Source organism: Photinus pyralis, unplaced genomic scaffold, assembly GCF_008802855.1.
Source record: "Photinus pyralis isolate 1611_PpyrPB1 unplaced genomic scaffold, Ppyr1.3 Ppyr1.4_LG3a, whole genome shotgun sequence".
NCBI classification, from domain to species: domain Eukaryota; kingdom Metazoa; phylum Arthropoda; class Insecta; order Coleoptera; family Lampyridae; genus Photinus; species Photinus pyralis.
In genome coordinates this window covers 2,877,896-2,903,827 of record NW_022170509.1, presented here as the reverse complement: position 1 = coordinate 2,903,827, position 25,932 = coordinate 2,877,896, and the positions used below count along the sequence as shown (strand labels likewise).

The 25,932-nt window shown below is 37.0% G+C and overlaps 3 protein-coding genes across 5 annotated transcripts in view; 1 reads left to right on the top strand and 2 right to left on the bottom strand.

Annotated features, from left to right (window-relative positions):
* LOC116165365 (plexin-B) overlaps window positions 1–19,114 on the bottom strand; it is a 30,500-nt gene extending 11,386 nt beyond the window's left edge. The window contains exons 1-6 of the mRNA XM_031479741.1: window positions 18,667–19,114; window positions 12,422–13,952; window positions 4,622–4,722; window positions 4,071–4,569; window positions 3,787–4,023; window positions 3,481–3,738 (exon numbers count right to left, since the gene is read on the bottom strand). Of these exons, the coding sequence (XP_031335601.1) occupies window positions 3,481–3,738; window positions 3,787–4,023; window positions 4,071–4,569; window positions 4,622–4,722; window positions 12,422–13,894 (2,568 nt within the window). The 5' untranslated portion in view covers window positions 13,895–13,952; window positions 18,667–19,114. The remainder of the gene's footprint in view (window positions 1–3,480; window positions 3,739–3,786; window positions 4,024–4,070; window positions 4,570–4,621; window positions 4,723–12,421; window positions 13,953–18,666) is intronic.
* A 581-nt stretch (window positions 19,115–19,695) lies between these two features.
* On the bottom strand, window positions 19,696–21,019 carry LOC116165797 (R3H domain-containing protein 4-like). Of its 3 annotated transcripts, none has more exons than XM_031480480.1 (5): window positions 21,001–21,019; window positions 20,647–20,741; window positions 20,448–20,599; window positions 19,988–20,398; window positions 19,696–19,937 (listed from the first exon to the last, which is right to left on the bottom strand). In XM_031480480.1, exons 2-5 carry the CDS (start codon window positions 20,721–20,723, stop codon window positions 19,831–19,833), a joined length of 747 nt encoding a protein of 248 aa, XP_031336340.1. In that variant the 5' UTR covers window positions 20,724–20,741; window positions 21,001–21,019; the 3' UTR covers window positions 19,696–19,830. The 3 variants fall into 3 exon arrangements, with proteins under 3 accessions (XP_031336340.1, XP_031336338.1, XP_031336339.1); XM_031480478.1 differs by lacking the exon at window positions 21,001–21,019 and adding an exon at window positions 20,843–20,992 and having other exon boundaries at window positions 20,647–20,785; XM_031480479.1 differs by lacking the exon at window positions 21,001–21,019 and adding an exon at window positions 20,843–20,983.
* Window positions 21,020–22,434: 1,415 nt separating this feature from the next.
* Window positions 22,435–25,272, top strand: LOC116165796 (acyl-CoA synthetase short-chain family member 3, mitochondrial). The gene is made up of 12 exons (XM_031480477.1): window positions 22,435–22,652; window positions 22,767–22,932; window positions 22,981–23,125; window positions 23,170–23,314; window positions 23,371–23,467; window positions 23,519–23,730; window positions 23,779–24,007; window positions 24,055–24,365; window positions 24,415–24,560; window positions 24,610–24,832; window positions 24,881–25,056; window positions 25,102–25,272. Exons 1-12 carry the CDS (start codon window positions 22,556–22,558, stop codon window positions 25,201–25,203), a joined length of 2,049 nt encoding a protein of 682 aa, XP_031336337.1. The 5' UTR covers window positions 22,435–22,555; the 3' UTR covers window positions 25,204–25,272.
* The last annotated feature ends 660 nt before the right edge of the window (window positions 25,273–25,932 follow it).

The window sequence follows — 25,932 nt, the reverse complement described above, 5'->3', positions numbered from 1 at the left end:
TTCTTTTTTGGTGGGAAGATTTGTAACTAGCCGTTTCTTTACGGATATTGTGGTGAATAAGCATTTTGATGGCATTATTCAACACGTACTCAAAATGATTCGCGCTCATGCCCAATTTGTGTCTTAAACCTTCCTCACAATAAGTTTTTATACGAGTATATCGCACACCAAATAAATGTTTTTGTTTTTCAAAGGCTGTGGAAAATAATGCAAAAATATCTTGAATTAGCTTCGTAAATTCGTCTGTAGGTCTTTTCAAGAAATTAATAGATTTGTCACCACCGTAGTCCTTATGAAGCAAAAATATTTCACTTTTATTAATAATAGCACTGTCTGATTTTAAAATAATTGGTTTACAAATTTCACAATCATGATGTTTTAAAAGCGTATGGGCTAAATATCCCGCTACATAAATGTTAGAGGACAATTCAAGGGTTGGTTTTTCGGGAATGGGATCAATATTTTCCTTGTTTTGTATTACTTTCTCGCTATTTTCAATGTTTGAATTTTTATTCAACTCCGAAACTTGCCTTAAAAAGCTGATATTTCCAGACATCTCACTATTTGATTCGTTATTTGCCCCTGGTATATTTACATCTAAGTCCAAGTGTTCCGAATCATCAATTTCACAATTGGAATTACCTAAATTTGATTGCAATCTTATTGAAATATTCCTTTCCATACTTATTCTAAATTGACAGATTGTGGGATTTGGATTGTAGCCAGTGATTCCTCACGACGAAAAAAAAATTTTCAAGAGGGTCTTGATTAGTGAAGTTGGTTAGTAAATACTTCACTTCCTCCTTTTTCAATTTATTCCACGGTAGCAGAATGGCTTTTATTGTCCATTGAAAACCTTTCAGACAGTAAATGTTTTTTCTTTGTCGATTATTTTCATACACTTCTATGTAATGAAATAAAAAATAAAGAGGTTTTTTGGAAGCAGAAATTAACTACCCCAAAGCGGATACGAACCTTCAGAAGTCGAAGGCCCTCTTTCGCTCTAAACAATCCTCCTTATTCTCCAAGTGAAGAAGAACAAATACACAAACAAATAAAGTAGACCGCCCAATAACATTGTCGTAATCTATTGTATCTTGCAGGATTCGAAACCACTCTGGTAAAAATATTATGGAAGAAAATTACTCCTGTCCTTTCAAGAAGCAAAACAACAAACAGCTCTTTCAAATAAATGATCTTGATCGTCGTGTGTAGGTTTAACAGACAAGGAAATTAGAAAATACCCATCCAAAGACCCTTCTGGATTTCATGCCACCAAGAAAGTGCCACACGAACACAGCGATCATTCTCAGAGTTACAAAAGTTCTTTTAGTTTTGATCAACCCTTTTCTACAACAAGAGAACTGAATATTCATATCGCAAAATGCCATAAAGATATCGGTAAAGCGACGCGACGTCAAAAACGAATGAGACCGAGGATGGAGGATCACTTGCCAGAAAATAAATAAGTGGATTCCAAAAACAGCGAGATTGTCAGCAGTCTCCAAATTTTCTCGATCAATTGACAATTGTGTATCAAAAAATGATATATCCTCTTGGTCCCCTTAATTTTACATATTCCTGTCTCTGTATTCCAATCAAGTCAAAAAACCGTTCCCTTTCGAGGTTGGTCAAGGCAAACATTAATGGAAATTTACCTTATCAATCGAAAACAACCAAGAACAATTCGTCCCTATCTCGTCGAGTTGAATCAAAGGTTTCAGATGGCGACGTTCGAGGAGCTGTTAAAATACTATCTTCAAGTGACGCTTTAGCACCAGAAGCATTTGAAACCTATAAGGCTTTACTAGAAAAACATCCAACCTACCTTTACAGAATATGCCAAAAAGTCCACAAAAAGACAAAAATCTGATTGAAGTTAAAGATATAGTAAAATGGAGCACAATAGCGATTTCATTACTTTCTCGTCACTTTTATGCTCTTTCTATCGCTTTACCGGGTGAAGCAAGCGGGAGAAGTAAGGGGAACTTTCAGAAAATATTTACCTTATCATATTCTCACCTCACCAAAAATCAGCTAGTTACTAATTCTAATTTAGGGCATTTTTTTGTGTAAAAGTGCCGGCTATTATAGCAATAGGTATGTTCCGGGAGTTTCCGCCCAGGGGCTCTATGATTTTCGGATTTTTTTTACATAGAATACACTTGGTTTTTCGTTGAGTGAAATGACATCCAGTTTAGGCTACTTATGAAACTAATTTGACTGGACTATTTCATAGCAAATTTACTAATTGTGCAGCATGAATATTTGATTTATCCTTACGCTTTCCTTAAACTTGAAAATATTTTAGCAACGATTTTAGATAGTATTCGCGCTGATACACGAATATGTGTCACAATTTTGTGACTTATAGGTAAATTGTTACTTATCAGAAGCTAAATTCTACATAATTGAAGGGAACAAACATCGGAGAAAAAACGAGAGAAAAAATAAAATTTTATATTCATGTCATTTAAAAGTTAAAAGCCAAATTAATATTTCCGCAATTCTTTACTGTATCAGCACGAAACAGAAACAATGTTTGTATTGGTTTCCTTTTCCAGCTTGAATTGCAATTGATAAAGAAGCGCACGACTCACGCGAGCCGTCGCCTCATATTACGAATTGCAAACAACCTCACCGTTGCAGTTGCAGCCGCTGTACTGAAAATCTCGTCGGGATTTTACCAGTTATGCCGCCTAGATCACAACAGGATGCGGTGGCGAGATAAAGCGTCATATAGTTGCGCCTCTTCCCATATTTATTACTCAATGGTCCTAGGCATTTGAGCATTTTAAAAACAAACTGGCTACATTACATAATGTGCTGCCCTGATGTCCTTAAAGCTGTATGACACTCTGCATTTTGTTGTATCGTTTCTTTATTTTGGTCTTGGTTCTTTAACATTCGGTATTTAAGTGTATCGGCTTTTTAAAAGTGGAAGAGGCATAAATAGAACCATCAAAAAACAAACGCAGGCTGAAGTGTCAAATGTGGCAATGGTTGCAGAATTTTCGTTTCGTTCCACTTTCCACAAAAACTCTTCATTGAAAATATATAGGGATGTAATTTGAAAAAGGGGCGCCTTTGTTTACAGTATGTTATGTTTTTATATAATCTATTTGTAAATAATTGCAATTGTGATATGCTTCGCATTACGTGAATACAAAATTCAAACATGAGTACAATACTCCACCACTGGTGGAGTTGAAGAACAGCTATATCCATATCCATTTAAAAGAATTAAGTTTTCACATTTTCAAAACTGCCAAATTTGAGATGAATTCCTGAACACCAATTGTTACATATGACATAACACTTGTACAAATTTTCAGAAATTTATTTGTAATAATCAGATCAGCTTGTTGTACACCCTGTATGTCAGTTCTTAGCTTCCATTCCAGAATCCAAGCGACCGACACAAAGAAGTTTCTCTTTTTATAGAAAAGATTATCGGAACAGGGTGACACAAAAACTTACCACATCTATTCGAGGCTTTGGACACTCGGTATGTGAAACATGCTGGCAGGTCTCATTATAATTACACGTATTTCCACACCAAGTACATTGATACTTAGAATTTCGGGTAACACAAAGTGAACAATCTGGATGTTCACGATGTGAACCAAGAATATCACATCTATACAATATAACACTCATCGAATCAACGTGATGATTACGATTCCATATTACACGTACATTCGCTTTATATTCCCCAGTCTTCATTTTGTAGGTGTACTGCAACGAGAGAAATTAAACAAATTTAACATGTACAAATTTAATTACCGTAGTTCGATCGCAGACGATATATTTATTATTGGAATCTACTCGTGCCGGCACAAGCATATTGGCATCTTCGAAATTGACAATGCACTGAAACCCTGTATGTCCCGGTTGCGGATGTGGTAAATTTTCCACTTCGAATACCATTTCTTTCGGAACGTTATTAGGAATAAAAATAATATCTCTCTTTCGAAATCTTGGACACGAGTCGACTCCGTGATTTGATAAATGCATGGGATTCTAAACAAATACAGTAATTACACATTATCACGAGTACGAGTACTTACATTTTCTCCACTGATAATAGTCCGTTGGCACGTCGACGTATTATGTGTACACCTGTTCTCGTATATACACCAATTACACGCCCATTGCGATTTTACGCAATCCATGCAAGTGGAATGTTGTGAACAGTCATAATAGGCAAAATTTCGCGAGACAAAGTCCTTATTGGTTTCCGAAGAACGAACACTAAGAGGTACTAACACGTGATCTTGCTTCCCTAAAATTTGTGGCCTACTTAAAATATCTGGCGTCACACATGATAAACCAAAGTCTGTCACTACAGCATCGATGGGCTCGGCCGAACCGAACACACATTTATATTTAGCACCGTAAGGAAGTTCAGGTAAAGTACGTATTGTAAGACGGACGGTAGTCATCTGATTAATAGGAATGCGATCAGGAAGCACTTGCTCAAAATCGATACATTGTTGACCTGTGCCCAAAGACAACCAACGAGGAGAACTGTGAGAAGCCTTTTGACACGCACTACGCACTGTACACCTGCAAGATACGGTAATTTAGCAGTCACCCATACTAAAATAAACGAACTCACTTTTTTTCTAATGAACACCAACCACAATATGGATCCTTCGATTCCAAACACGCCGAACAGTTATTGTAACTACTACAGTGTTCTACATTTATTTTTGAGATCTAAAACAACATAATTTTTTAGTGCCGGTGAAACATTTTCAATTACTAAATTACTGTCGCCATCTAATGGTCTTGTTTTTGACAGTTAAATTGGCGGTTTTTTCCTGAATTATACTCAACTTCATCTTTCATAAACAACATTCCTCTGATACCAAAAGCACAAGATTTCAAAGCCATTCCTGTTTGAAGGAAAGTAAGTAGTTCTAACAACTAGGACTGATAAGGCATTTTTGGTCAAAACCGATATTGCTATGCTTGAAGGCCGACTTCGATTAAATATCGGCGTATGGGGGATTTTTTTAAAAGTTGCGAGAAATGGTGACACACCTGCCTGTGTGGCGCAGTGGCGTGGAAGCGCGTCTGCAGAACTAAGGGTCCCTAGTTCGAATCCGAGTTCGGACAAGGATATTTGTAAATGTATAGTGGGTTGGATTGGTAGCGCAGCCTTGGCTGAAACCCGCCCACTTAAAAATAAAGTCAAAAAATAAATACAGGGTCCCTAATCTGGTCAATTATCAGGGGAAATATACAAGATATCAAAAGAGTGTTGGGGTTCTAGACAGTAATAATTTTAATTATACAGGGTCATCAAGTTTTTTAGTGAAACACCCTGTATATTATTCGATATTTCAATTTTTCTCTTAATTTTAAGCAACATTTGTTAGAAGCCTAATGTACACAAATTTAATCGTTTTCGGGATTTCGAGTTTGGAAAATAGATGTTGATAGATTGGGAAACGGTCGATTATCGGGGACAATATACACGATATCAAAATAAAAATTATACAAAAGTTTTGGGGTTCTTCAATGTCTACTACGCAGTAATAATTTTAATTATGCAGGGTTGCTCATAAGTACCTACCTAAGCAGGGTCCTGCTAAATATAACATGGCCAAGGATTACGGGCCCATCAGCCTATCATCGCTTACATACATAAGGAATGGGGTACTGGTCCTTAGACCACTACATCCGCTTGCAGGGAGACGGCTCTACACAACCTAGTGCGCAGGCTGGAAAAGGGAATGTCTGCCGGGGGTAGCTCTGGGAGCGTTTTTAGATATCGAGAGTGTGTTTAACAATACCACGTTCAATTTAATTAGTGACGCCGCTGAAAGCTTTGGCATTGATGGATCAATCGTAAGATGGATCCTCCGTGTTTGGAAGCAGAGTCTATATATCCTCAATCGGGATGACGAAAATGAGCCTAGCAGATACTAGAGATGTCCGCAGCATGGGGTGTTGTCTCGACTGCTGTGGTGGCTGGCTTCTCCGCAGTCTGAACGAGGAGGGAGCGTATACACAATGATACTCGGACAATATCTTGATTGTCATAACCCGGAACCCGGAAAAGACTGAGGTTGCTCGAATAGAAGGAAAGCGGACTTGATGAGCTCACTTACGCCGTGAAGTATGACGCTTTTCCCTATGTTTCGTTTGGCTGGGCGGCGAACTACTCATAGTAGCAAAGTTCCCTCTGCATCCTGAGATGAGTTCCCGGCTAGCATACTTTCGCAAATACTCCATGAAGCATTGAGTGAGGCGGCATCCTTTCTACCGGCTCTGGGCCGGAATCGGGTAGCTCCGCCCCAAACTTTATGCGTAAATGCTATGAACTCTAACTTTTACCCGCTCATAGACTCCCGCCTGACCTGGAAAGGGCACATTGAGCGAATAGGTAAAAAGGTCACTGCATGTCTGTGGGCATATACAGGGTGTTTTTTTGGGAACTTTAGTTAAAAGTTTCTGGGAAAGTAAAATAGGTAGGTTTTTGAAAATTTGTACTTAGGAGTTACTCTGAAGGCCGAATCGATGTAAAATATTTTCAAAATTGCCGCACTTCCGGAAACACCGGAAGTAGATAGTAACTTTATTTTAAATGGCAACCCCTATTTTTTATTGCATTTTTGGATTCTACGTGAAATTTCAGTTCTTTTGATACCCATATGTCATATCTGCCATTTATGGTTTTTAAGTTATTTTGACTTTAAGAAAAAAATGGCGGACGCAGATGGTACCTTGATAATTGATTACTTGAAAAAGGTTATAGTCATGGCAACCCATTTTTATCAGTGCATAGAGAATGAATAGGGCTTTCTTTTACTGTACTTAAAACAAAGTTAAGTTGCGTACAACCGCACCTATGGAGATCCAAATTTAAGAAACTTCAAAGTCTATAAACTCAGTTTTTTTAAAATGGAATGACCATGTTCTTAATATTGCATGAGATAGAGAATCGAAATTGGCATATTTTGACTATACATGTTCCTATAGCTATCTTTAACAGTTTCTGATTTATTCCCATTTCATTGAATTGATCTCGGAATTGATGCCATTTTTTTCGCATTTTCTTTTTAGTAGTTGGCCATAACAATCGAATTTTAAACAAATCAAGGAATGGATTCTTTAATACCATTGATTCTAGTTCTAGTCTAAATAATTCATTAATAAATAACTAAATAATTAAGGATATAGGACGGAAAATTTTTGAAAAATCTAAACAGAGTCGTTCAACTGAATTTCTTAAACAACTTATAAGTCTGGAAATTAAGAGAGGTAATGCGATATCTGTTCTAGCAACAATTCCATACCAAAAATGTTTCAACGAAGTTTTTTATATTTTGCATTGAATTTAATTTGTTAATCTTGCATTTGCAATTCAATTCATTTTCTTAAATATTCTCTTGTAGAGCTTTGTATCACTTGTGCTTCAACGGTTTGTAGTGCATTAGGGGTACAAAATTTCCAAAATTCATACAATTGAATGTACCGAAAGCACGCGCCGCGATTCTGCCCATTTCACCATAAATAACAATTAAATTCCAAAATAGGTGAAACCACTGCGAGTCATTTTTCGATTTTTGGAAAACTTATGTTAACCTATAACAGTGGGTGATGGATTAGTGTCACTAGATTTGTTTAAAATTCAATTGTTATAGAATCATGGCCGACTACTAAAAAGAAAATCCTAAAAAAATAGTGTCAATCAATAAAATGGGAATAAGTCAGAAACTGTTAAAGATAGCTATAGGAACATGTATTGTCAAAATATGCCCATTTCGATTCTCTATCTCATGGAATAGTAAGAACATGGTCGTTCCATTTAAAAAAACTGAGTTTTTAGTCTTTGAAGTTTCATAAATTTGGATCTCCATAGGGGCGGTCGTACACAACTTAACTTTTTTTTAAGTGCACTAAAAGAAAGCCCTATTCATTCTCTATGCACTGATAAAAAAGGGTTGCCATGACTACAACCGTTTTCAAGTAATCAATTATCAAGGTACCATCTGCATCCGCCATTTTTTTTCTTAAAAATAATAATAATAATAATAATAATAATAATAATAATAATAATCACATTTATTGAGTTTTAATTAAGTAAGACAATATTTTATTAAGTAAGACAATAAAATCAAAATAACTTAAAAACAGATATCGACATATGGGTATCAAAAGAACTGAAATTTCACGTAGAATCCAAAAATGCAATAAAAAATAGGGGGTGCCATTTAAAATAACGAAGTTACTATCTACTTCCGGTGTTTCCGGAAGTGCGGCCATTTTGAAAATATTTTACATCGATTCGGCTTTCAGAGTAACTCCTAAGTACAAATTTTCAAAATCCTACCTATTTTACTTTCCCAGAAACTTTTAACTAAAGCTCCCAAAAAAACACCCTGTAGAGGGGCTGTTGAATGTACATGGGGCTTTTAAACCCACGACTGGTATATTGGCTTTACACTGCAGCAGGGATAAGGCCATTAATACTGTACTACTACGTACTGTCAGATGACACTACTTCAATGATAAATCAGTTTAATCTCAAAGCGGAAGAAAGCCGGCATCATTCCATCTCGCTTGGTTCTCGACCGCCAAATCAAAAGCGCCGTGGCTATACCTTTCAGGTTGATTTTTATTAATTTTTTTTTATTTTTGGCCTTTACTTTTAAGTGGGTGGAGTTTCATACCAACCCAACCCACTATACATTTACAAACATCCATCGAACCCGAGACCCTAGTACCGCAGTCGAGTTTCAACTTCAGTGCGTGGCGCATCCGTAATATTTACAGATATTTACCAATGTTTCCTATGCCAGAGTCACCATTAAACCGAGGGGTTGACCGCTGGGCAAATGTGGTGTACAGTCCCGAGGAAATGATGAGCAAATGTAGGGCAAATGTAGCAAATGTTGAAGAAATGTAGCGAATGTTCAGGGAATGTGGTAAATGTTGAGGAAATGTAGTAAATAGTGTAGCATATGTTTAAGAAATGTAGTAAATGTTTATTAAATATGACATATCAATGCGAGTATCAATGATTTGTAAATATAACGATAAATGTATACCAGGCGCTTTCATTACGTGAAAATTATGCAAAGAAAGTGTTTTAAAATTCGTTCATGTCGTGCAGTCGTAAATAATGTGCTCGAGCAAGGTCATGATGGTCTATTATACACCATGAGCAAGGAGGATGCATAACGGTGGCGGCACTCCGACTGTTTTATACAGGGTCATTCTTGACGAGCGTCAGTCACAAAGATATAGAGAACCTTTGAAAATGACACTAAACTGAAATCCTCTAAGGGTTTTAGCACATGATGAATTGAACTAAAATATTTTCAAGATGGCGCCACTTCCACAAATACCGGAACTAGCCATCAATTTTGTTATTTTAAATAGGGACCCTCTATTTTTTCTACATTTTCGGATTCTACGTCGAATTTGGAGTACAACGATACCCTATAGTTGACCCTTTGCTCCAAGGACTTCGTCGATAATCAAGTTTTTATGTCAAAAATGGAATTTGCAGGGGTAATTTTAAAAATTTATTATTCGAAAAAGGTGAGAGATATCGAATTTTCTTATGGTATGGGTAACCGTCTAAAAAGTGAGACTACGTCACTCTTTCAAAGCTCTCAACTTTTAAATTTTTAAATATTCGTAACACCATTCTTTAAAATGCCCCCCCCCCCCCGCACATTTTTTCTTTCATTCATTCATTCATTCATTTATTGAATTGTTCTCCTTTTTCCGGGACTTTTAATTTGATACAAAATGTCAGAGGCTGCTTCAAACGGTTTCCGCGATATTCCATGTTTTAGTCACTTCTTGTAGCAAATTGATTAAAAAAAATTAATAAATTTTTTTAATTACCCCTGCAAATTCCATTTTTGACATAAAAACTTGAATTTCTTTATTCTTTAAATGTTCCAGCTATCATAGTATAAACTATATCCTCGACTGTATCGTGTCTGTGTGTATCTGTGTCGTCAAACATATATAAACTAGTGCATCTACTAACAGAGCAATCTACACATATAAATAAAATAGTAAGAGGTCAAGTTAAAATACAGTAAAACACTTAAGTAGAATAGACAAAATATCACAGAATATTAAGAACACCAATCAGTAACTAGAAACTCTTCAAATGTGTAAAAAGCGTTAATCTTAAGGTAACTAATCACAACATATCTTAATTAATCGATAATCGATTTATCGACGAAGCCCTTGGAGCAAAGGACCAACTCGTTGTACTCCAAATTCGACGTAGAATCCAAAAATGTAGAAAAAATAGGGGGTCCTTATTTAAAATAACAAAGTTTATGGCCACTTCCGGTATTTGCGGAAGTGGCGCCATCTTAAAAATATTTTAGTTCAATTCTTAGATCATATAAACATGGATGGAGCGATGCAATTACACTATGTCGCCAACATGTTCTGATTCAAGACTCTACATACTTTTGTGCTGTATCTCTCTTGTCGACATACAATTTATATGTTGTTATTCCATGTACAGTTTCAGTGATAGTAACCAATCAGAAAATTCAAATCTTTAACCTCACAATGTTAATAAACAATGCAATATTTATTATTTAGGGTAAAAAAGGTTCTCAATACATGAATAAATACATATCTTTATAGGACAATTTAGTGGTACAGAACTGTACTAAAAGTTTAGTTTCATATATAACCATGTAAAGTCAAGCAAGGTTAAACAACAAAAACAACTGTTTGCGAATATACGATGTCAAACGGACAAACGTCCTTACAATCGCCAAGCTTGCGCACTTTTACAATCAACCCGGCAAAGGATAAATACATTACAACTTACTAATAGTAAAAGATGATAGGCAGAAAAATGCACGTTGGAATGTTGGCGACGGTTGTCTTTTAGTAGAGCTTATGTGATAGCTCTATCCATGTTTATATGATCTAAGATTCAATTCATCATGTGCCAAAACCCTTAAAAGGACTTATCAGTATAGTATCGTTTTCAAAGGTTCTCCATATCTTTCTAACTGACAGTCATCAAGAATGACCCTGTATAGGAAACGCGTGTACCAAATCTGCCCTCGTATATTGCCTACCTTCCAGTCGTAGGCTGGTTTTACTATGGAGTCATATGGCAGATACATCGTTTTTCTGTTTATATGATCATTCATAAGATGATTCTGAAGTTGTAACTCATACAATGTGTTGATGTACCTACCCATTGGTTACACAGGCCAATACGACTTTTGACTTTGATAAGAGAATATGAAATTTTGATACATTTATTGATAGTTAGACAAAAAAATATATAGGGCCTGAAAAAGTTTGCTTTTGTATTCAGGAGAGCCGTTGACCAGTATTTTAGAAAATCCAGAATTGAAATTTTTATTTATCGGTAAATCGAAACAAATGTAATTGTATGAAACTTTTACTATCATATCAAATTTAAAATAGTAAAAAAAATTTAGTAGTGAATCCTATTACTCTTTTTTCCGTGTTCATAAGTACTTGCTCTCACTAAGCCCAAAAACAAAATATAGTCCCCCATCACACTTTCGTTGTATTTATCATGATAATGTTGTTCAAAGTTCATATCTTGATAACACGTTCTACTCATTTTTCTGAGTAAGTACGCCCTCAAATAATAAATAATAATAAAAATAATCATTTTTTTTTTTTTGCAGAAAATCGTTTACCTTCTAAAGGTCTTTTGTAGTTACTACAAGCAACATGTGAAGCCCAGGAGGGTCTAGATTCCGAATGGGGTAGTTAAAATAGGTTTCGTAGGCTTCATAAGGCTTTTTACAGGCATTTAAAAAAATTTTGTCTTTCATACTTTAATAAATTAAAAATAGACACGAACTTATAAATTAAGATGGACTGCTAATGCTGAATCAGCATCATATTTCCACTTTCTTGACCACATTTTAACCTCTATGAGTCTTCTAGAAAATATTCAATTGTTGTTTATCACTTAAGTGTCTTAAGTGATATAATATTTCAATTACCAAATGATCCGCGCAAATGCTTGTACATGAATTTAAATGTATGTAGTACCTCAATGATGAGCAAATGTAGCAAATTTCTGTTAAATTTATAGCAAATGTCTGGCAAATGTAGCAAATGTTGAGCAAATGTGGAAAATGGCCCTCGATTAATACCCTGCAATCTTTTTACGAATTTTTCTAAAAGCTGTATCATCCCCACTATTGAAATATAGTATTAGGATTAGGAATAGTTTGTGGTGTTTAACGTGGACCTACTGCGAAATTAAAATTATGTTGAGAGCCTATGTAACCTATAAGCTTGTTTATGAAAAAGAAAGCCGAATATAATTAGTGAATACACAAACTTACCTGAGTGAAGTTCAATCCTAATTATATGGGAGCTTCGTATAATTAAAATTGAACTTCACTCAAATGATACATACCTTAGAGGTAGATAAAACATACAGATAATCCCCCGATGGAGAAAGAGTTGTATCAGGTAGAATAGCATTTCCATCATCAACAACCACTTCCTCGTACTCGGTGGGATCACCACCCGAAAGTAGCACCTTTTTGATACGGCCATTGTTAGTACCCAGAAAAGCGAGAACATGACGTCCGGTTAAAGCTGTAGCTACGGCCGATAAAGAAGTGTTCGGAAACGTCAAAGACGCACTCGCCGTTATAGGGCTAATGCCACTAATCTTTAAACCCACTTCGCAAAAATTTAAAATATTTCCCGCGTTACCAGCTCCAGGACATTTGCCGTCTTGTATGAGTCCAGATATGTATCCCATGTTACGATATTTAACGCTACCATTAAAACACATATGAATATTTTCGTTAAATTTCGCCTCGATATCTCGCAAAGGGTACAGACACAATGCGGAGTGGGGCTGCGGTTCGTTAGTAATTCCTCGGGCCGGTTGAAATACAGTAACCAAAACGGCGGTGCCCGGCGAAACTCCCAAGGAAGCGGCGAGTTCCACCCCCGCAATTGCGATTTTAGCATCTTGAACAAGATTATATCTACGATCACCATCGACGCATTGTAAAGTAACTTCTGTGTAACTATCGTAATTGGCATCATTGATACAAGTTCTAGATAAGCGCGACACGTATCCTTGCTCTTCCTGTCCTGGTAAGTGCGACTGTTTTTGCACAATTACAAAATACGAAAAATCGCTAGCATTAAACCCATAAATGTATTGCACCAAAAAATGATCTCTGTATTTTACGTCGATATTTATTAACGACTGTTTCGAGAATGAAAATTCGGCAATGTCTAACGTGTCCAGATCTCTACTCGCAATTGCTGGAACATCGTGCCTATACTCTCCGTTGTTTGTAAAAGTAGTGCCAACATAAAGAACGTGCGGTCTTCCCCATGGGTTATAATTTCTTGGTCCGATATACGCGTACGTGGTCGCAAGCTCATCATTCGCAGCTATGCTGATAGGAATGAATTCACCTGGTGCACTGATGTTACTTAACCGATATTTATAACAAGCGCCTTGCGACAACGATCCGCACGAGATTAGCATGCGCTTCTCCGGTTCAATCACCAAAATCTTGTTGTAATTATTTGTAAGTAACGTCGGAATATCGGTACCCTGGCACCCGGCTGCATGACAAAGTGGGCTGTCATTATGCGGTCCAGTGGTAACAATATGTTTAAGGCGTAGATCTGGATCCAGCTGTATGAGATGATTTGTAGCAGCAGCGAAAAGATAACCGGTTTGACGATCCACTGCCATATGCGAAAACCGCAACGGCGGATCGACGGGACCTGGAAACTGCGCCAGGAGTAGCCCTCCAAAGGCGCGGCTCCACAGACCCGCCAGCAGCAATATCCACAGGCCCGCCAGGGCTCTGCCTCCAGCCACCGCTCCAGTGCGAGCGGCCCTTACCACCATGAAGAATTAACCCAGAGCATGCCCCAGGCCCGCGCTATCTTTGTCTTCTCCTGCATAACTGAAACAAAACGATCTTTTTAGACACAAGAAAAACACTTAAGCGCCGTCGTTTTACTAAGAACTTCACTTGAAGCTTTTAATTCGCACTTCAACTATTTTAATCGTAGTCTGGTATACTTATTTTATCAACAAGGACAAAACTATCTGTCGCACGTGTACGTATCGCATATTAAATAACTGCGGGTGCGGGAAACTGATTCACGTTGGAAATACTTCCGCTCCTAATAAAGAAAATATGACTTATTAATCATTTTGTGGTAAGTGTAATTATTTCCCCATAGAATAAATACAGAAATCTCATAAAAAATATATTTTAGTCATTTAGCCATTGTAGTCTAGGCGATAAAGACATCTAACTGGACATTTTGAGGTGGAAAAGAAAAAAATAGTGGAATATGTTCAGTTAGGTGTCAGAAACAACATATTAAAAATCCCACCCCCCAGACCCTGTGCTAAAGGCTCCAGCCACCCCACCATCCCCCAAAAACCGTGTTTTCGCTCTTTTTGGCTGATATCTCGCGATCTATGAGGTCTATATGAAATATTTTTAGCTGAAAATATTTCTCGGGAAATTTTATACAAAGTAGATACTCAGAAGTTAGCCTAGGTGTACCTCTTAGCCTAGGAAATTCATAAAAGAGGCGAAAATCATCAATTTTCGTGACTTTTTGCAAATATATCGCGACCTTTAGGGCTAGATGAAATATTTTTAGCTGAAAATGCTCCTCGTGCAATTTCTTACAAGGTAGATACTCAGAAGTTACAGCCCTTTGAATTTTTTTTCAAATTGGTTTCTAGTCTAATAACTTTTGATTGAGAAGTCTGATCGAAAAAGTACGAATTGATTTGGATTCTACGCACCCAAATTAATAAGAAAAAGTGTTTTCCGAGAAATTTTGGTGCCTTTTTTTGAGCCCCGAAAAAAAAATTGTCTCAGATCGACCCGGAAAAAAATTTTCTTATAGAATGTGGCCTGTAGAATCCTTAATTTCAAACAGTTCCAAGATTGGGCTACTAGTTCAAAAGTTACAGCCCTTTGAATTTTCTTTCGAAATTGGTTTCTAGTCTATAACTTTTGATTGAGAAGTCTAATCGAAAAAGTACGAATTGTTTTGGATTCTACGCACCCAAATTAATAAGAAAGTGTTTTCCCGAGAAATTTTGGTGTAGTCGATTTTTGGAAAAAAAAGGAAGGTTATACATTGCCTTTTTTTGAGCCCCGAAAAAAAAATTGTGTCAGATCGACCCGGGAAAAAATTTTTCTTATAGAATGTGGCCTGTAGAATCCATAATTTCAAACAGTTCCAAGATTGGGCTACTAGTTCAAAAGTTACAGCCCTTTGAATTTTTTTCAAATTGGTTTCTAGTCTATAACTTTTGATTGAGAAGTCTGATCGAAAAAGTACGAATTGATTTGGATAAGTATAAGGGTAATGATTACGTTGAGGTATAAATGAATGTGTGAATATTTTAATATGAAAATACTGTTTTTACGTGAATAAATGGTACATAGAAATACTTTGTTTTACAATGAATATTTCCTCACACATGAAAGTTGAAGGTGAAAGGTGACTTTACGCCAACTCTTCAGTTACCTACCTATCTCGTATGAAATTGCACGAAGAGCATTTTCAGCTAAACATATTTCATCTAGCCCTGACGGTCGCGATATTTTTGCAAAAAAACCGTAAAAAAATAATGATTTTCGCCTCCTTTTATGAATTTTCTAGGCTAAGAGGCACACCTAGGCTAACTTCTGAGTATCTACCTTGTAAAAAATTTCACGAGGAGCATTTTCAGCCTAGGCTAACTTCTGAGTATCTACCTTGTATGAAATTTCCCCGAGAAATATTTTCAGGTAAAAATATTTCATATAGACCTCATAGATCGCGAGATATCAGCCAAAAAGAGCGAAAACGCGGTTTTTGGGGGATGGTGGGGTGGCTGGAGCCTTTAGCACAGGGTCTGGAGGGTGGGATTTTTAATATGTTGTTTTTGACACCTAACTGAACATATTCCACCATTTTTTTCTTTTCCACCTCAAAATGTCCAGTTTGCCAATTTTACAGTCTCTATCGCCTAGACTATTGGTGTACGGAATAACATCGGAAATTGGATAAACGTGGCCAGTTAGCGTGAACATGCGTTCCACGTTTTTTCAAGGAAATTGATGCCCTAGCGCTCTCAGGCATCTAAATTAAAGCTCACAATATACTGATCAGTTCTTCGTCATCGAAACCATTGATTATATACCCTCGACTTATACTAACAAACCCCGCCAACTTCGTACCCACTTTTGGGAAATCTCATTTCCTTGAATGGGACACAACCTCGGTTTCGGCAACTGCACTGCCTCACCTCGCACACCCGGTAAACTATATAATCACCTAGTGGTATGAAATATACGTTACGACCTCATACCTACTAAATATACATTCATAAAAATCAGTCGAGACGTTTTGGAGGAGTGCGACCACAAACATTTTCTTGGACTGTGACTGCGCCGCCTCACTTCGCGCGCCCAGCGACCTTCATACCACCTATCAGTCAATGTTTTCTTGGATAGCACTTAGAGAGGTGAAGTGCAAATTGATTTCCACCTATAAATTCAAGTTAGGTATAGAAGTAATTTTTGTCTCTTCGACTTATAAGCCGTAAAATTATTTTATATTTTTCTAATGGGGTTGAAAATAATTCGAGATACTGAAGATTTCCAGTTATCAAGTTTCGACGATGGGCCATCCACTGCTGTCAATACCTGGACAGTGTCTCCTATTTTGGTTGGTACCACAAACAAAATCAATCTTGCTACGTTTGTGTCTGAGATACAGGGCGAAAACGAAAAGTTTGACATTTTGGGATGTTATTATATCCTCAATTCTATCTTACTTTGGACTTTGGACCACTGATTCTGCGATTTGACCCCAGGTTGATATTTTTTAAATGCAACACCCTGTATATCTCAACGTCAATTTTTTTCATTCTTTTTCCTGATTACATTGATGTATCAGATTTTAGTGTTTTTAAATAGTAGGCAATGGATTCATGAAGATTTTGTTTTGTTAATTGCATCCATGGTAAATAAGGCGATCCATGCCAGTAAGGAACCAACCCCTGCACTGCATACATAAAGGATTGTTTCCTGATTGTTCGTACAATACGATGTCAAGCCGTCGTTGTAGTAAAGCTGGAGCTGCCTCTTGTCTAATCCTTACACTTCTAATGGTCATACAGCTTCATGTGCTCTAGCAGCCACGTTTAATATAATAGCATGGGGCGGCATCTTGAGTATTTACTGTGAATTGACGAATATTCTCTATTATATTGGACGCTTCTACACATTGTGCATCATCTCCTTCCTAGAGTATATTAGTGAGGGGGCCAATACCTAATTACCAACATTATTTATGGATAAATAATAAATAATTCAAGACATTTTGAGCACAGTGAAGAGAGAAAGTTGGACAATCTTCCTGCCATTACTCCTTTTAATAAGATTTTTACCATAAATTTTGGTGAATTTACCAATTGGTCGATTTAAGCTCGATGAATTTTCCATTTGTCAAATTGATATTTCGACAAATTGTAGTTAGGAGAGCTTTCCACTCGGCTTTCCAGTACGTTCAAAATTACGTTTTGAAAATACCTAAAAAATAAAACTGTGGTGTGTACTATACGGTAAGTGGTTTAAGACACTCATAAAATTCTTACGCAATCCATAGAATTCCTTCACATTCTCCAGAAGTCCATAACTCAATCAGTCCTTGAAAAAATGCATTACTTGAACCGAGTGAGAAACTCCTCAGAAGACAGAGACTTTTTCGAAAATGTTCGTTCTTTTCCTTCAGTTGCATTTGTTAAAACCGAGGTTAAACCCTACCAACCAAGAAAAACTGGATGAAGTTAATGATCAAATACGCAGACACATACAATGTATCATACTTACTGTATATATTTAACTCATGATACTACAACTTAACTAGTATCATGTGTTACACTGTTCTGTGATAAGGAGAACTAGGCTCCCATCCTGGTAATGGTCTTGTAACCACAAAGGTTGATCATTACAGGCCGTAATAAGCGAGGTAATAAGATCATGATGACCCTAATCAAAGACTTTTCCTGGATCTACTGTAGATGTAATTACCAAATTGCTATTCCTACAAATATATTACCAAGTAATAAGTCATCAAATACATTTCTTTTTTGCAGGTAGAAAAAGTCTGAAAAAAACTTAACCTTCTGAATGCTGTTCTTAGAAATCTCATTGAGATGAAAGTGGACTTGAAACTCATCTAGACAACAATAGTGCCTTTCAGGTTTTTGTATTAGTTATCTACACGATAAAGTTTGTTTATAAATAATTAGTAAAAAGACTATTATGTATCAACAAACATAAACGATGTTGAAACTATCCTCAATCACCCCTATACAGCGACTGATAGAGAAGATTAATACAAACAAAATGCAAACCCCTTATGAAACAGATGATACTTCCTTATAGCAAACAAAAGATAATTATTTTCATTCGGGAATATCAGAAATGCAACGCTATCAAAACAATACCGCAATGATACATAAAAAAACACTTCGGGGAATATTGTTTTAAGCAATATTTATAAATATACGGAAAGCTTTTGCGATAAGTACACGGATAGAAAAGGGGTTTGGTCGCTGCAAACCGTAAAATATCAATTTGAAATAGCACTCACCTTACATTAATCCAAAATAGGTTTAAAATCGTAAAATATGAGCATAGAGGTCATACATTCAACGATTTTGCAGGACGAAGTTTATACAATACACAAACATTAGTAAACCACAATAATACCGACAATAACCACGAATTCATGCAGATTAACGTCACCGTATCGGTTTATCGAGAAAAAATTGTTAACTTCTTTTATTATTGCCGAATAACAACAAATCCGATGATTGAACTACTCCATTTTGAAACCGTCTATTAATGCCCGAATAGCTTATTCTTTGTATATTACCGTATCACAATTTAACGTGCACGTATCCTTCGTAACTTTTCAACTGTATCTTCTTTCACAAATTTCGCGATTTTTTCATTTTTGGACAGAGATTGGGCCTTACAAAGGACGATATATTGGGTGAACTTCAGTTAACGGTATTGTATTATGATAGGAGCTGGAATCGCGGTTTCGTACGAAATTGCGCCGTTAGATGGCGACATATACTAACGGTGAGAAATAATGTATCGAATTTCGGGAGAAAAAATAGATAATTAGGCATTAAATTAATTACGAATTTATAAGCTGAAACCAATAATTAATTATGTTACTGCAGCAAGTGCCCGCTCTAATAAAGATAGGATCACCAGGTTTGCGTCCTGAACAGTACGGTCAGTGGCGGAACACAACGGTCGAAGGGAAAGCAAACCCATTATTTGGGCTCACAGTACCTTTTAATCCCTCAGCGATTGGGGGGGGGGGGGCACCGTTATTAACATAGCACTATTTTCATAGTAGATCACCTCACATTATCTTACCTGGACACTGAAAATTCCATTTCGTAGCGGTCGCCTTTTACATTTGGAATGAGGGAGGGTTGCCGTTTCAATCATGATGAGGGAGGACGCTCTGTGCCCTAGTCAAGTTGGTCATAGGATTAATATTGTTTTTGGAAATCACTCGCAGAGTTTTTTATGGACCACTGAGCGTTTGTCCAGCTTGAATTCTCGACAAGAACTTCAAGACACAATAACAATAACAAAATTTACACAAATGTTGAAAACTTTAATTGCTCAAATGTTTCAAAGCTTACATTAATAATGAACAAGCAATGATCTTAAATCTAGGTTACGATTAACAATGATTTGAACTTGGCAGGTGCTCGGGCACTTACACACATTACTGACTCAGTTGTTTTGCAAAGTTACAAAATGAGACATCCATCGGTTTCCATACCTCCTCATTACACGTCACTTGAACAGTACGAATTTCAATCTCAATAATACCTACAAAACACTTCCGCATAGAACCATATAAAATGACACAAAAACTTTACTTATCGACTTCAAATGATGATAGTTTGCAATGGCGTGCAGCAATAAACGTTCAAAACTTGTCGGTGGGGTAGAGACGAAAATCCCTTCTGGGGAGCATAAAAAATAATCAACTAACCCATTTTCTATAGTTTGCACCATGTCCAACGAAAGGTCTTTCTTAATCTTTATGGCACGTTTAATTCTCGATGATAATTTTGGTCGAAGATTGTCTCGTTTGCCTGATTGTATAGGTTGAATGTTAGGCACAAGCTCTGTCAACTGTCGCTGCTCTTCTTCAGGCAGTTCAATAAACTCGTTCCACTGCCTCAATGCATCTGCATCTCCTAAAACTCTAGCGAACGGAGTTTTATAATCTTCCATCAATTGGAAGTAATCACTGTCCTCGACTTCTTCGTCAACAATTCGTAGATCTGATAACGAACAGAAATGTTCACAACTGCATTTCATAAGCATACCTACGATTGAACAACATTCTTTGTTTCCTGCGACCGACATTTTTTCGATCAACGTATATGGTTTCGAATATTGTGCATGCACCATTCTTCAACGGAAACCGACGAGGGGCTGCTTCTGTATCGGAATCTACGTCAGTCGTAGAAGGAGTTGCTATACTGTAAAAGGGTAATTGACTTAGAGCTACGTAAAATATACTACTCACTGTAAGGATTCTGAGCCAGAAGTTTGATTGGACTTGGGAAAAATGTAACTCGGGCGTCTTCCTTTAGTTACAGTCATTTTATCATAAGCACTGTACTGCAAAAGTAGACAAGTGTGTCAATATTGTGTAACAGTGAATTCTAAAAATAAGACGATTAATGTAGGAACAAATTAATATTTACGATAGCCATACGTACCAATATAAATTTAGTGCATTGAAAGAAAATATGGAAAAAAAATCTACACAAATATAAGCAATTTTTATTTTTCAACAAGACATTACAGTAACAACTTTTGTTGTGACAAGCAAAACAAGAGTGGTCACTCAGTGCTGCCAACTGTTTGTATTACGTACCTAACAATGGACATTTTGCTTTTGTACTGAAACGAAAGGACATTGTGCAAGCTGACATTGAAGACATACTCTGATTTCGATATTTGTAGATTACGAGTAATTTGATCTATCTTTAAAAATGTAGTAGGTATTTATCGCCTAGCAAAACCAGTGGCGTAGCAGATACTGGGACGCAATGTCAGTAGTCATGCCACTGGAAAATATCAACTTGCTATACAACTATACATTGAGAATGCCTAGAAGAACATTCCCGTTTGGAATGACGAGTTAACGACCCCGTGACTTCTACCAGTAGCGTCTGCAGGTTAGAGGCGGGCGTTCTTTTTTGTGGACGATAGCTTTAAATTGCAAAAATGGATAGATCGAAGGACGGTTATGAGCATGCAATCCCTGCAGGCAGCTGTTCCATAGATTGAGGGGGGGGATAAGGGTTAATTTCAATTCCGAACACCAGAAAGGTTATTGAAGAGATTTAATAATTGAATAGATACATGGGTGACCAAGTAGAAATAAAAAAAATGTGTAGGTATAGGACTACTATAGAAAGTAGAAGTCGCAGTACAGACTTACGGGATTCCACATATTGGGGAAGACCATGGAGGTGCAACCCCTTCCCCAAGAAATGATGGAATCACAACTATCCACAAAAACCTAACACTCCCCAAAACAAGATCCATTGCAGACTTGCTGAAATCAATATAAAACACCCAGGCATCAGGCACTACGTCTGAACCTGTAGAAACACCAATAAAGCAAATACTACCGAACACAAAGTTCAACAAGTTCTTAAACCCAACCCATTATGCCTTCTTTGTCGAGTGTCGACACATACCCTCTCGAATATTGGTCATAATAAAAGATCCAGAAGTGGAATCAGAATCAATCGGTGTCAGAAAGTAAGCAACAAGGACCTAAAGATAGCAAAAAAGAAAGGGATATTGGACGAGAATAAAATTAAATTACAATAAGAAATAATCTACTAATTATTTTAATAAGAATTTCTCATAGATGTATGTACCTAATCAGTAAATTCAATTTCTATGAAGTTAATTATAGTCGTGACTAAATGTACTGCGTATATTAAATTGGTTTTTATTCCCGTAAAACGTATAAAATAATGTTAATTATCCTAAAATCACATCAGTATACATATGGGCTTGCTAAGTCACTTTATGGAAATGTACCTACATACAAAACGTAGATATTAGAATGCCAAACCACTTTTCTAAATAATAATTTACATTATTTGTCATAGTACCTATCAAAATAAACAATAGCCCGCTAATAAAAAAAAACAACTGTCCAAAATGCAATTTGCAGTTATAATTCGGAAATCAGGAAAGAGTATCCAACGATAATTTTTCTCTGATACATTTCATAAGTGTACGTAGTATCTAGCTTATGGAAAAGGAAGCCATTAATTTATTTAAATGTAATCTGTCGGTATATTGAAGACAATGAAAATTTTAAACAATCATCATCATATCGTTCAAAGTAGTACTCGCAGGTAATTTAAAGTCCAATTCGAGAACTAGGTATACCTACGTGTGCTAAAATGATCACGTCTTTTAATGGAACAGATCTAGAAGATACCGGAGAGATGATACCGAAGACTAACATTAATTTTGACATAAAAGATCTGCACAGAAATGGCAAGTACCAATTTATGAATATTAACCTTTTGTTTTGTCATTACATCTAGCAGATTATATATGCGGCAACCTAACTAAATTGCGTATTAACCATTTTTCCGCATGTACCTATAGATAATGGATTCGTCAGAAATCCTTACTACAGTTATAAATATAACGAAATTTACAAAAAATCCATGGAGCATCCCGAAGAATTCTGGGCGCAAGTAGGACAACAGTTAACTTGGTCTAAACCGTGGAAAAAAGTTTTGGATAATTCTAACCAACCGTTTACAAAATGGTAAAGTGGAGGCTCTAAACGCCTAGGGTAAATTATCATTGCCTACAGGTTTGTTGGGGGAGAGCTAAATGCTTGCTATAATGCCATCGATCGTCATGTCGAATCGGGAAAGGGACATAAAATCGCCCTCATTCATGATAGTCCCATGACGAATGCCGTGCGCAAAGTTACATATGGCGAACTTCTAAACAAGGTAAAGGAATCTAAGCAAATAAATCACCTAACGCCATTATTTAGGTTTCTCACTTAGCGGGCGCTCTCGCGAAATTTGGAGTAACCAAAGGCGACCGAGTCATCATCTACATGCCGTTGATACCGGAAACTGTCATGGCCATGTTGGCTGTAGTTCGCCTTGGTGCTGTTCATTCTGTTGTTTTTGGAGGTAAGGAATAGTGGTTTGCTATATGGATATTTACCTACATGATTTTCCATGAATAGGATTTGCCGCCCCTGAACTTGCTCATCGTATTGAACACGCACGACCGAAAGTCATCATTGCCGCTAACTGTGGACTTGAACCAAATAAAATCATCAAGTATGACTTTAATGCAAGATAGGTATTTTGTTTATGACGGCGCACTTGCAGATATAAGGATATTCTGAATAAAGCGATTGCATGGTGTTCGTTCAAACCAGCAAAATGCGTCATTTTTCAAAGGCGGAATATAGAGACAGCTGCTTTGGATAAAGATATGGACATTTTGTGGGAAGATGCTTTAAGTTTGGCCGGTCCACATCCTTGTGTTCCAGTCGAAGCAAATGATCCACTGTATATTTTATACACTTCGGGAACTACCAGTACGTAAACAGTTTGTATGTAGCTCTTAAATATAAACGTAACATTAGATAAGCCGAAGGGAGTACAACGGCCAGTTGGTGGGCACTTAGCTACGCTAGCTTGGACTATGTGGAATGTGTACGGAATGGGTCCTGAAGATGTTTGGTGGGCGGCCAGTGATTTAGGATGGGTTGTTGGACATTCGTACATTTGTTATGGTCCGCTTCTCTATGGTATAACGAGCGTGATGTACGAGGGGAAACCTGATAGAACTCCCGACCCTGGTCAATACTTCCGGTAACTCCATGTGTCTTATCCAATTTGCAAAAATAACGTTATAATAGTATTATAGAGCAGCATGGAGTAAATGCTTTGTTTACGGTGCCGACCTCCTTTCGAGTTATAAAAAGAGAGGACCCCACCATTCGTTTTGGACGTAATTACGACACTAAAACCCTTAGATCGATATTTGTTGCGGGAGAGCATTTAGATTATGAAACCAAGAGGTGGGCGCAACATACATTTGAAGTGCCTGTTCTAAACCATTGGTGGCAAACTGAAACTGGGCACGCTATTACTGCTACTTGTGTGGGATTAGACCAGCACCTAGATCCCCCTAAGTTTTCTACCGGTATGCCGTTTCCAGGATATGACGGTTGGTTTGATAAATAAAAATGTAAATGAAGCTAACTCCTAAGTTGCAGTCCGTGTTTTAACAAGCAGAGGTAAAGAAGCAAAACCGAACGAACTCGGAAGACTAGTTATCAAATTACCATTGCCACCTGGTACCATGAGCACCTTGTATCAGGCACCCGAACAGTTTTGCAAGATCTACTTCACCGAATATCCTGTAAGAAATTGACAAAATGTGGTCTTTCCGTAACAATATAGATTTACAGGGCTACTATGACACAATGGATGCCGGGTATATTGACGATTTTGGATACGTTTACGTAACAGCGCGTGATGACGACATTATTAATGTGGCAGGACATAGAATTTCAACAGCAGCTATTGAAGATGTGATCATGGCCCATCCAGATGTAACCGATACTGCAGTAGTCGGAGTGCACGAATCAACTAAAGGCGAAATACCACTTTGCCTATTCATTTTAAGAAAAGGTAGCGAAGATTAACCACCACCACATCTTGCTAAATGCACATTTTTAGACACTTTGAAAACTCCAAATTGTATTCACAATGAGCTAGTGACTATGGTTCGCGATACAATAGGGCCAATTGCCGCTTTTCATTTAAGCGTTGCTGTTGAACAGTTACCTCGCACAAGATCCGGGAAAACATGTAGGAAACAAATTTCCGATTTAGCAAATGACAAACTATTAAAGGTAACACTTACCATTCCGATTCCCATCTAACTGATGTTTTTGTAGATATCTCCAAGTGTGGAAAATCCTCTCGCCTTCAAAGACATTGTGGAAGGCCTCCAAAAAATTGGATACGCACGAAACGTCCCTCCGAATTTCTTTCTTTGATGTTTCGTGTACATTTATTAACTATTGTATTTTTGAGCTATGGCATAATAAAACACTTTTTTGATAAAATTCAGAAAGGGTTCGCAATTTCTATAATGAAAATCTTCTTTAGGTACCTGTTTGAGATACTTAAGCTAGTTTACCTCAAACTAAAATTACAGAAAAAAACAACCTTTTTTTAAACAATTTATTTAATTAGCAATCAGAATAACATTCTATGGGCTAATTTGAAAACTTATGGGTTAATACAACTCTATATGACATGATGGAAATTTCTCCACTGAAAAGGTACGCCTAGTCCCTGTTAAGGTCAGCTGATCACATCTTCTTTCTGAGGATGAACTATGTGAAGCAGATTATTGGTGTGGTTAGTCAGTTAATTGTGAAGGTTAATGCTTTTTTGTATGATATAGACACCACATACTCTGTGAATGTCCCACTCTCATCCACCAGAGACGATCCATGCTGGGGGTATCCTGGCTCTGGACCCTCCTACAGCATTCTTGGGTTCATCTCACGTATGGGATAGCTTGAATGACGTTGAGCAACTCTCGTCTGGAAGGACACTCCTATCGTAATTCAGCCCAAATTGATTTATGATAGATTTGTATATTTTCCAATGATAACTTATAGATTTTCTTTGACTCTTAGATCTTCTGTTTTCGTTTTTTGCTTACATGTACTTTGCAAGTCATTTCTGTCATCCAGCCTATTAAAAGCTGTTGATTT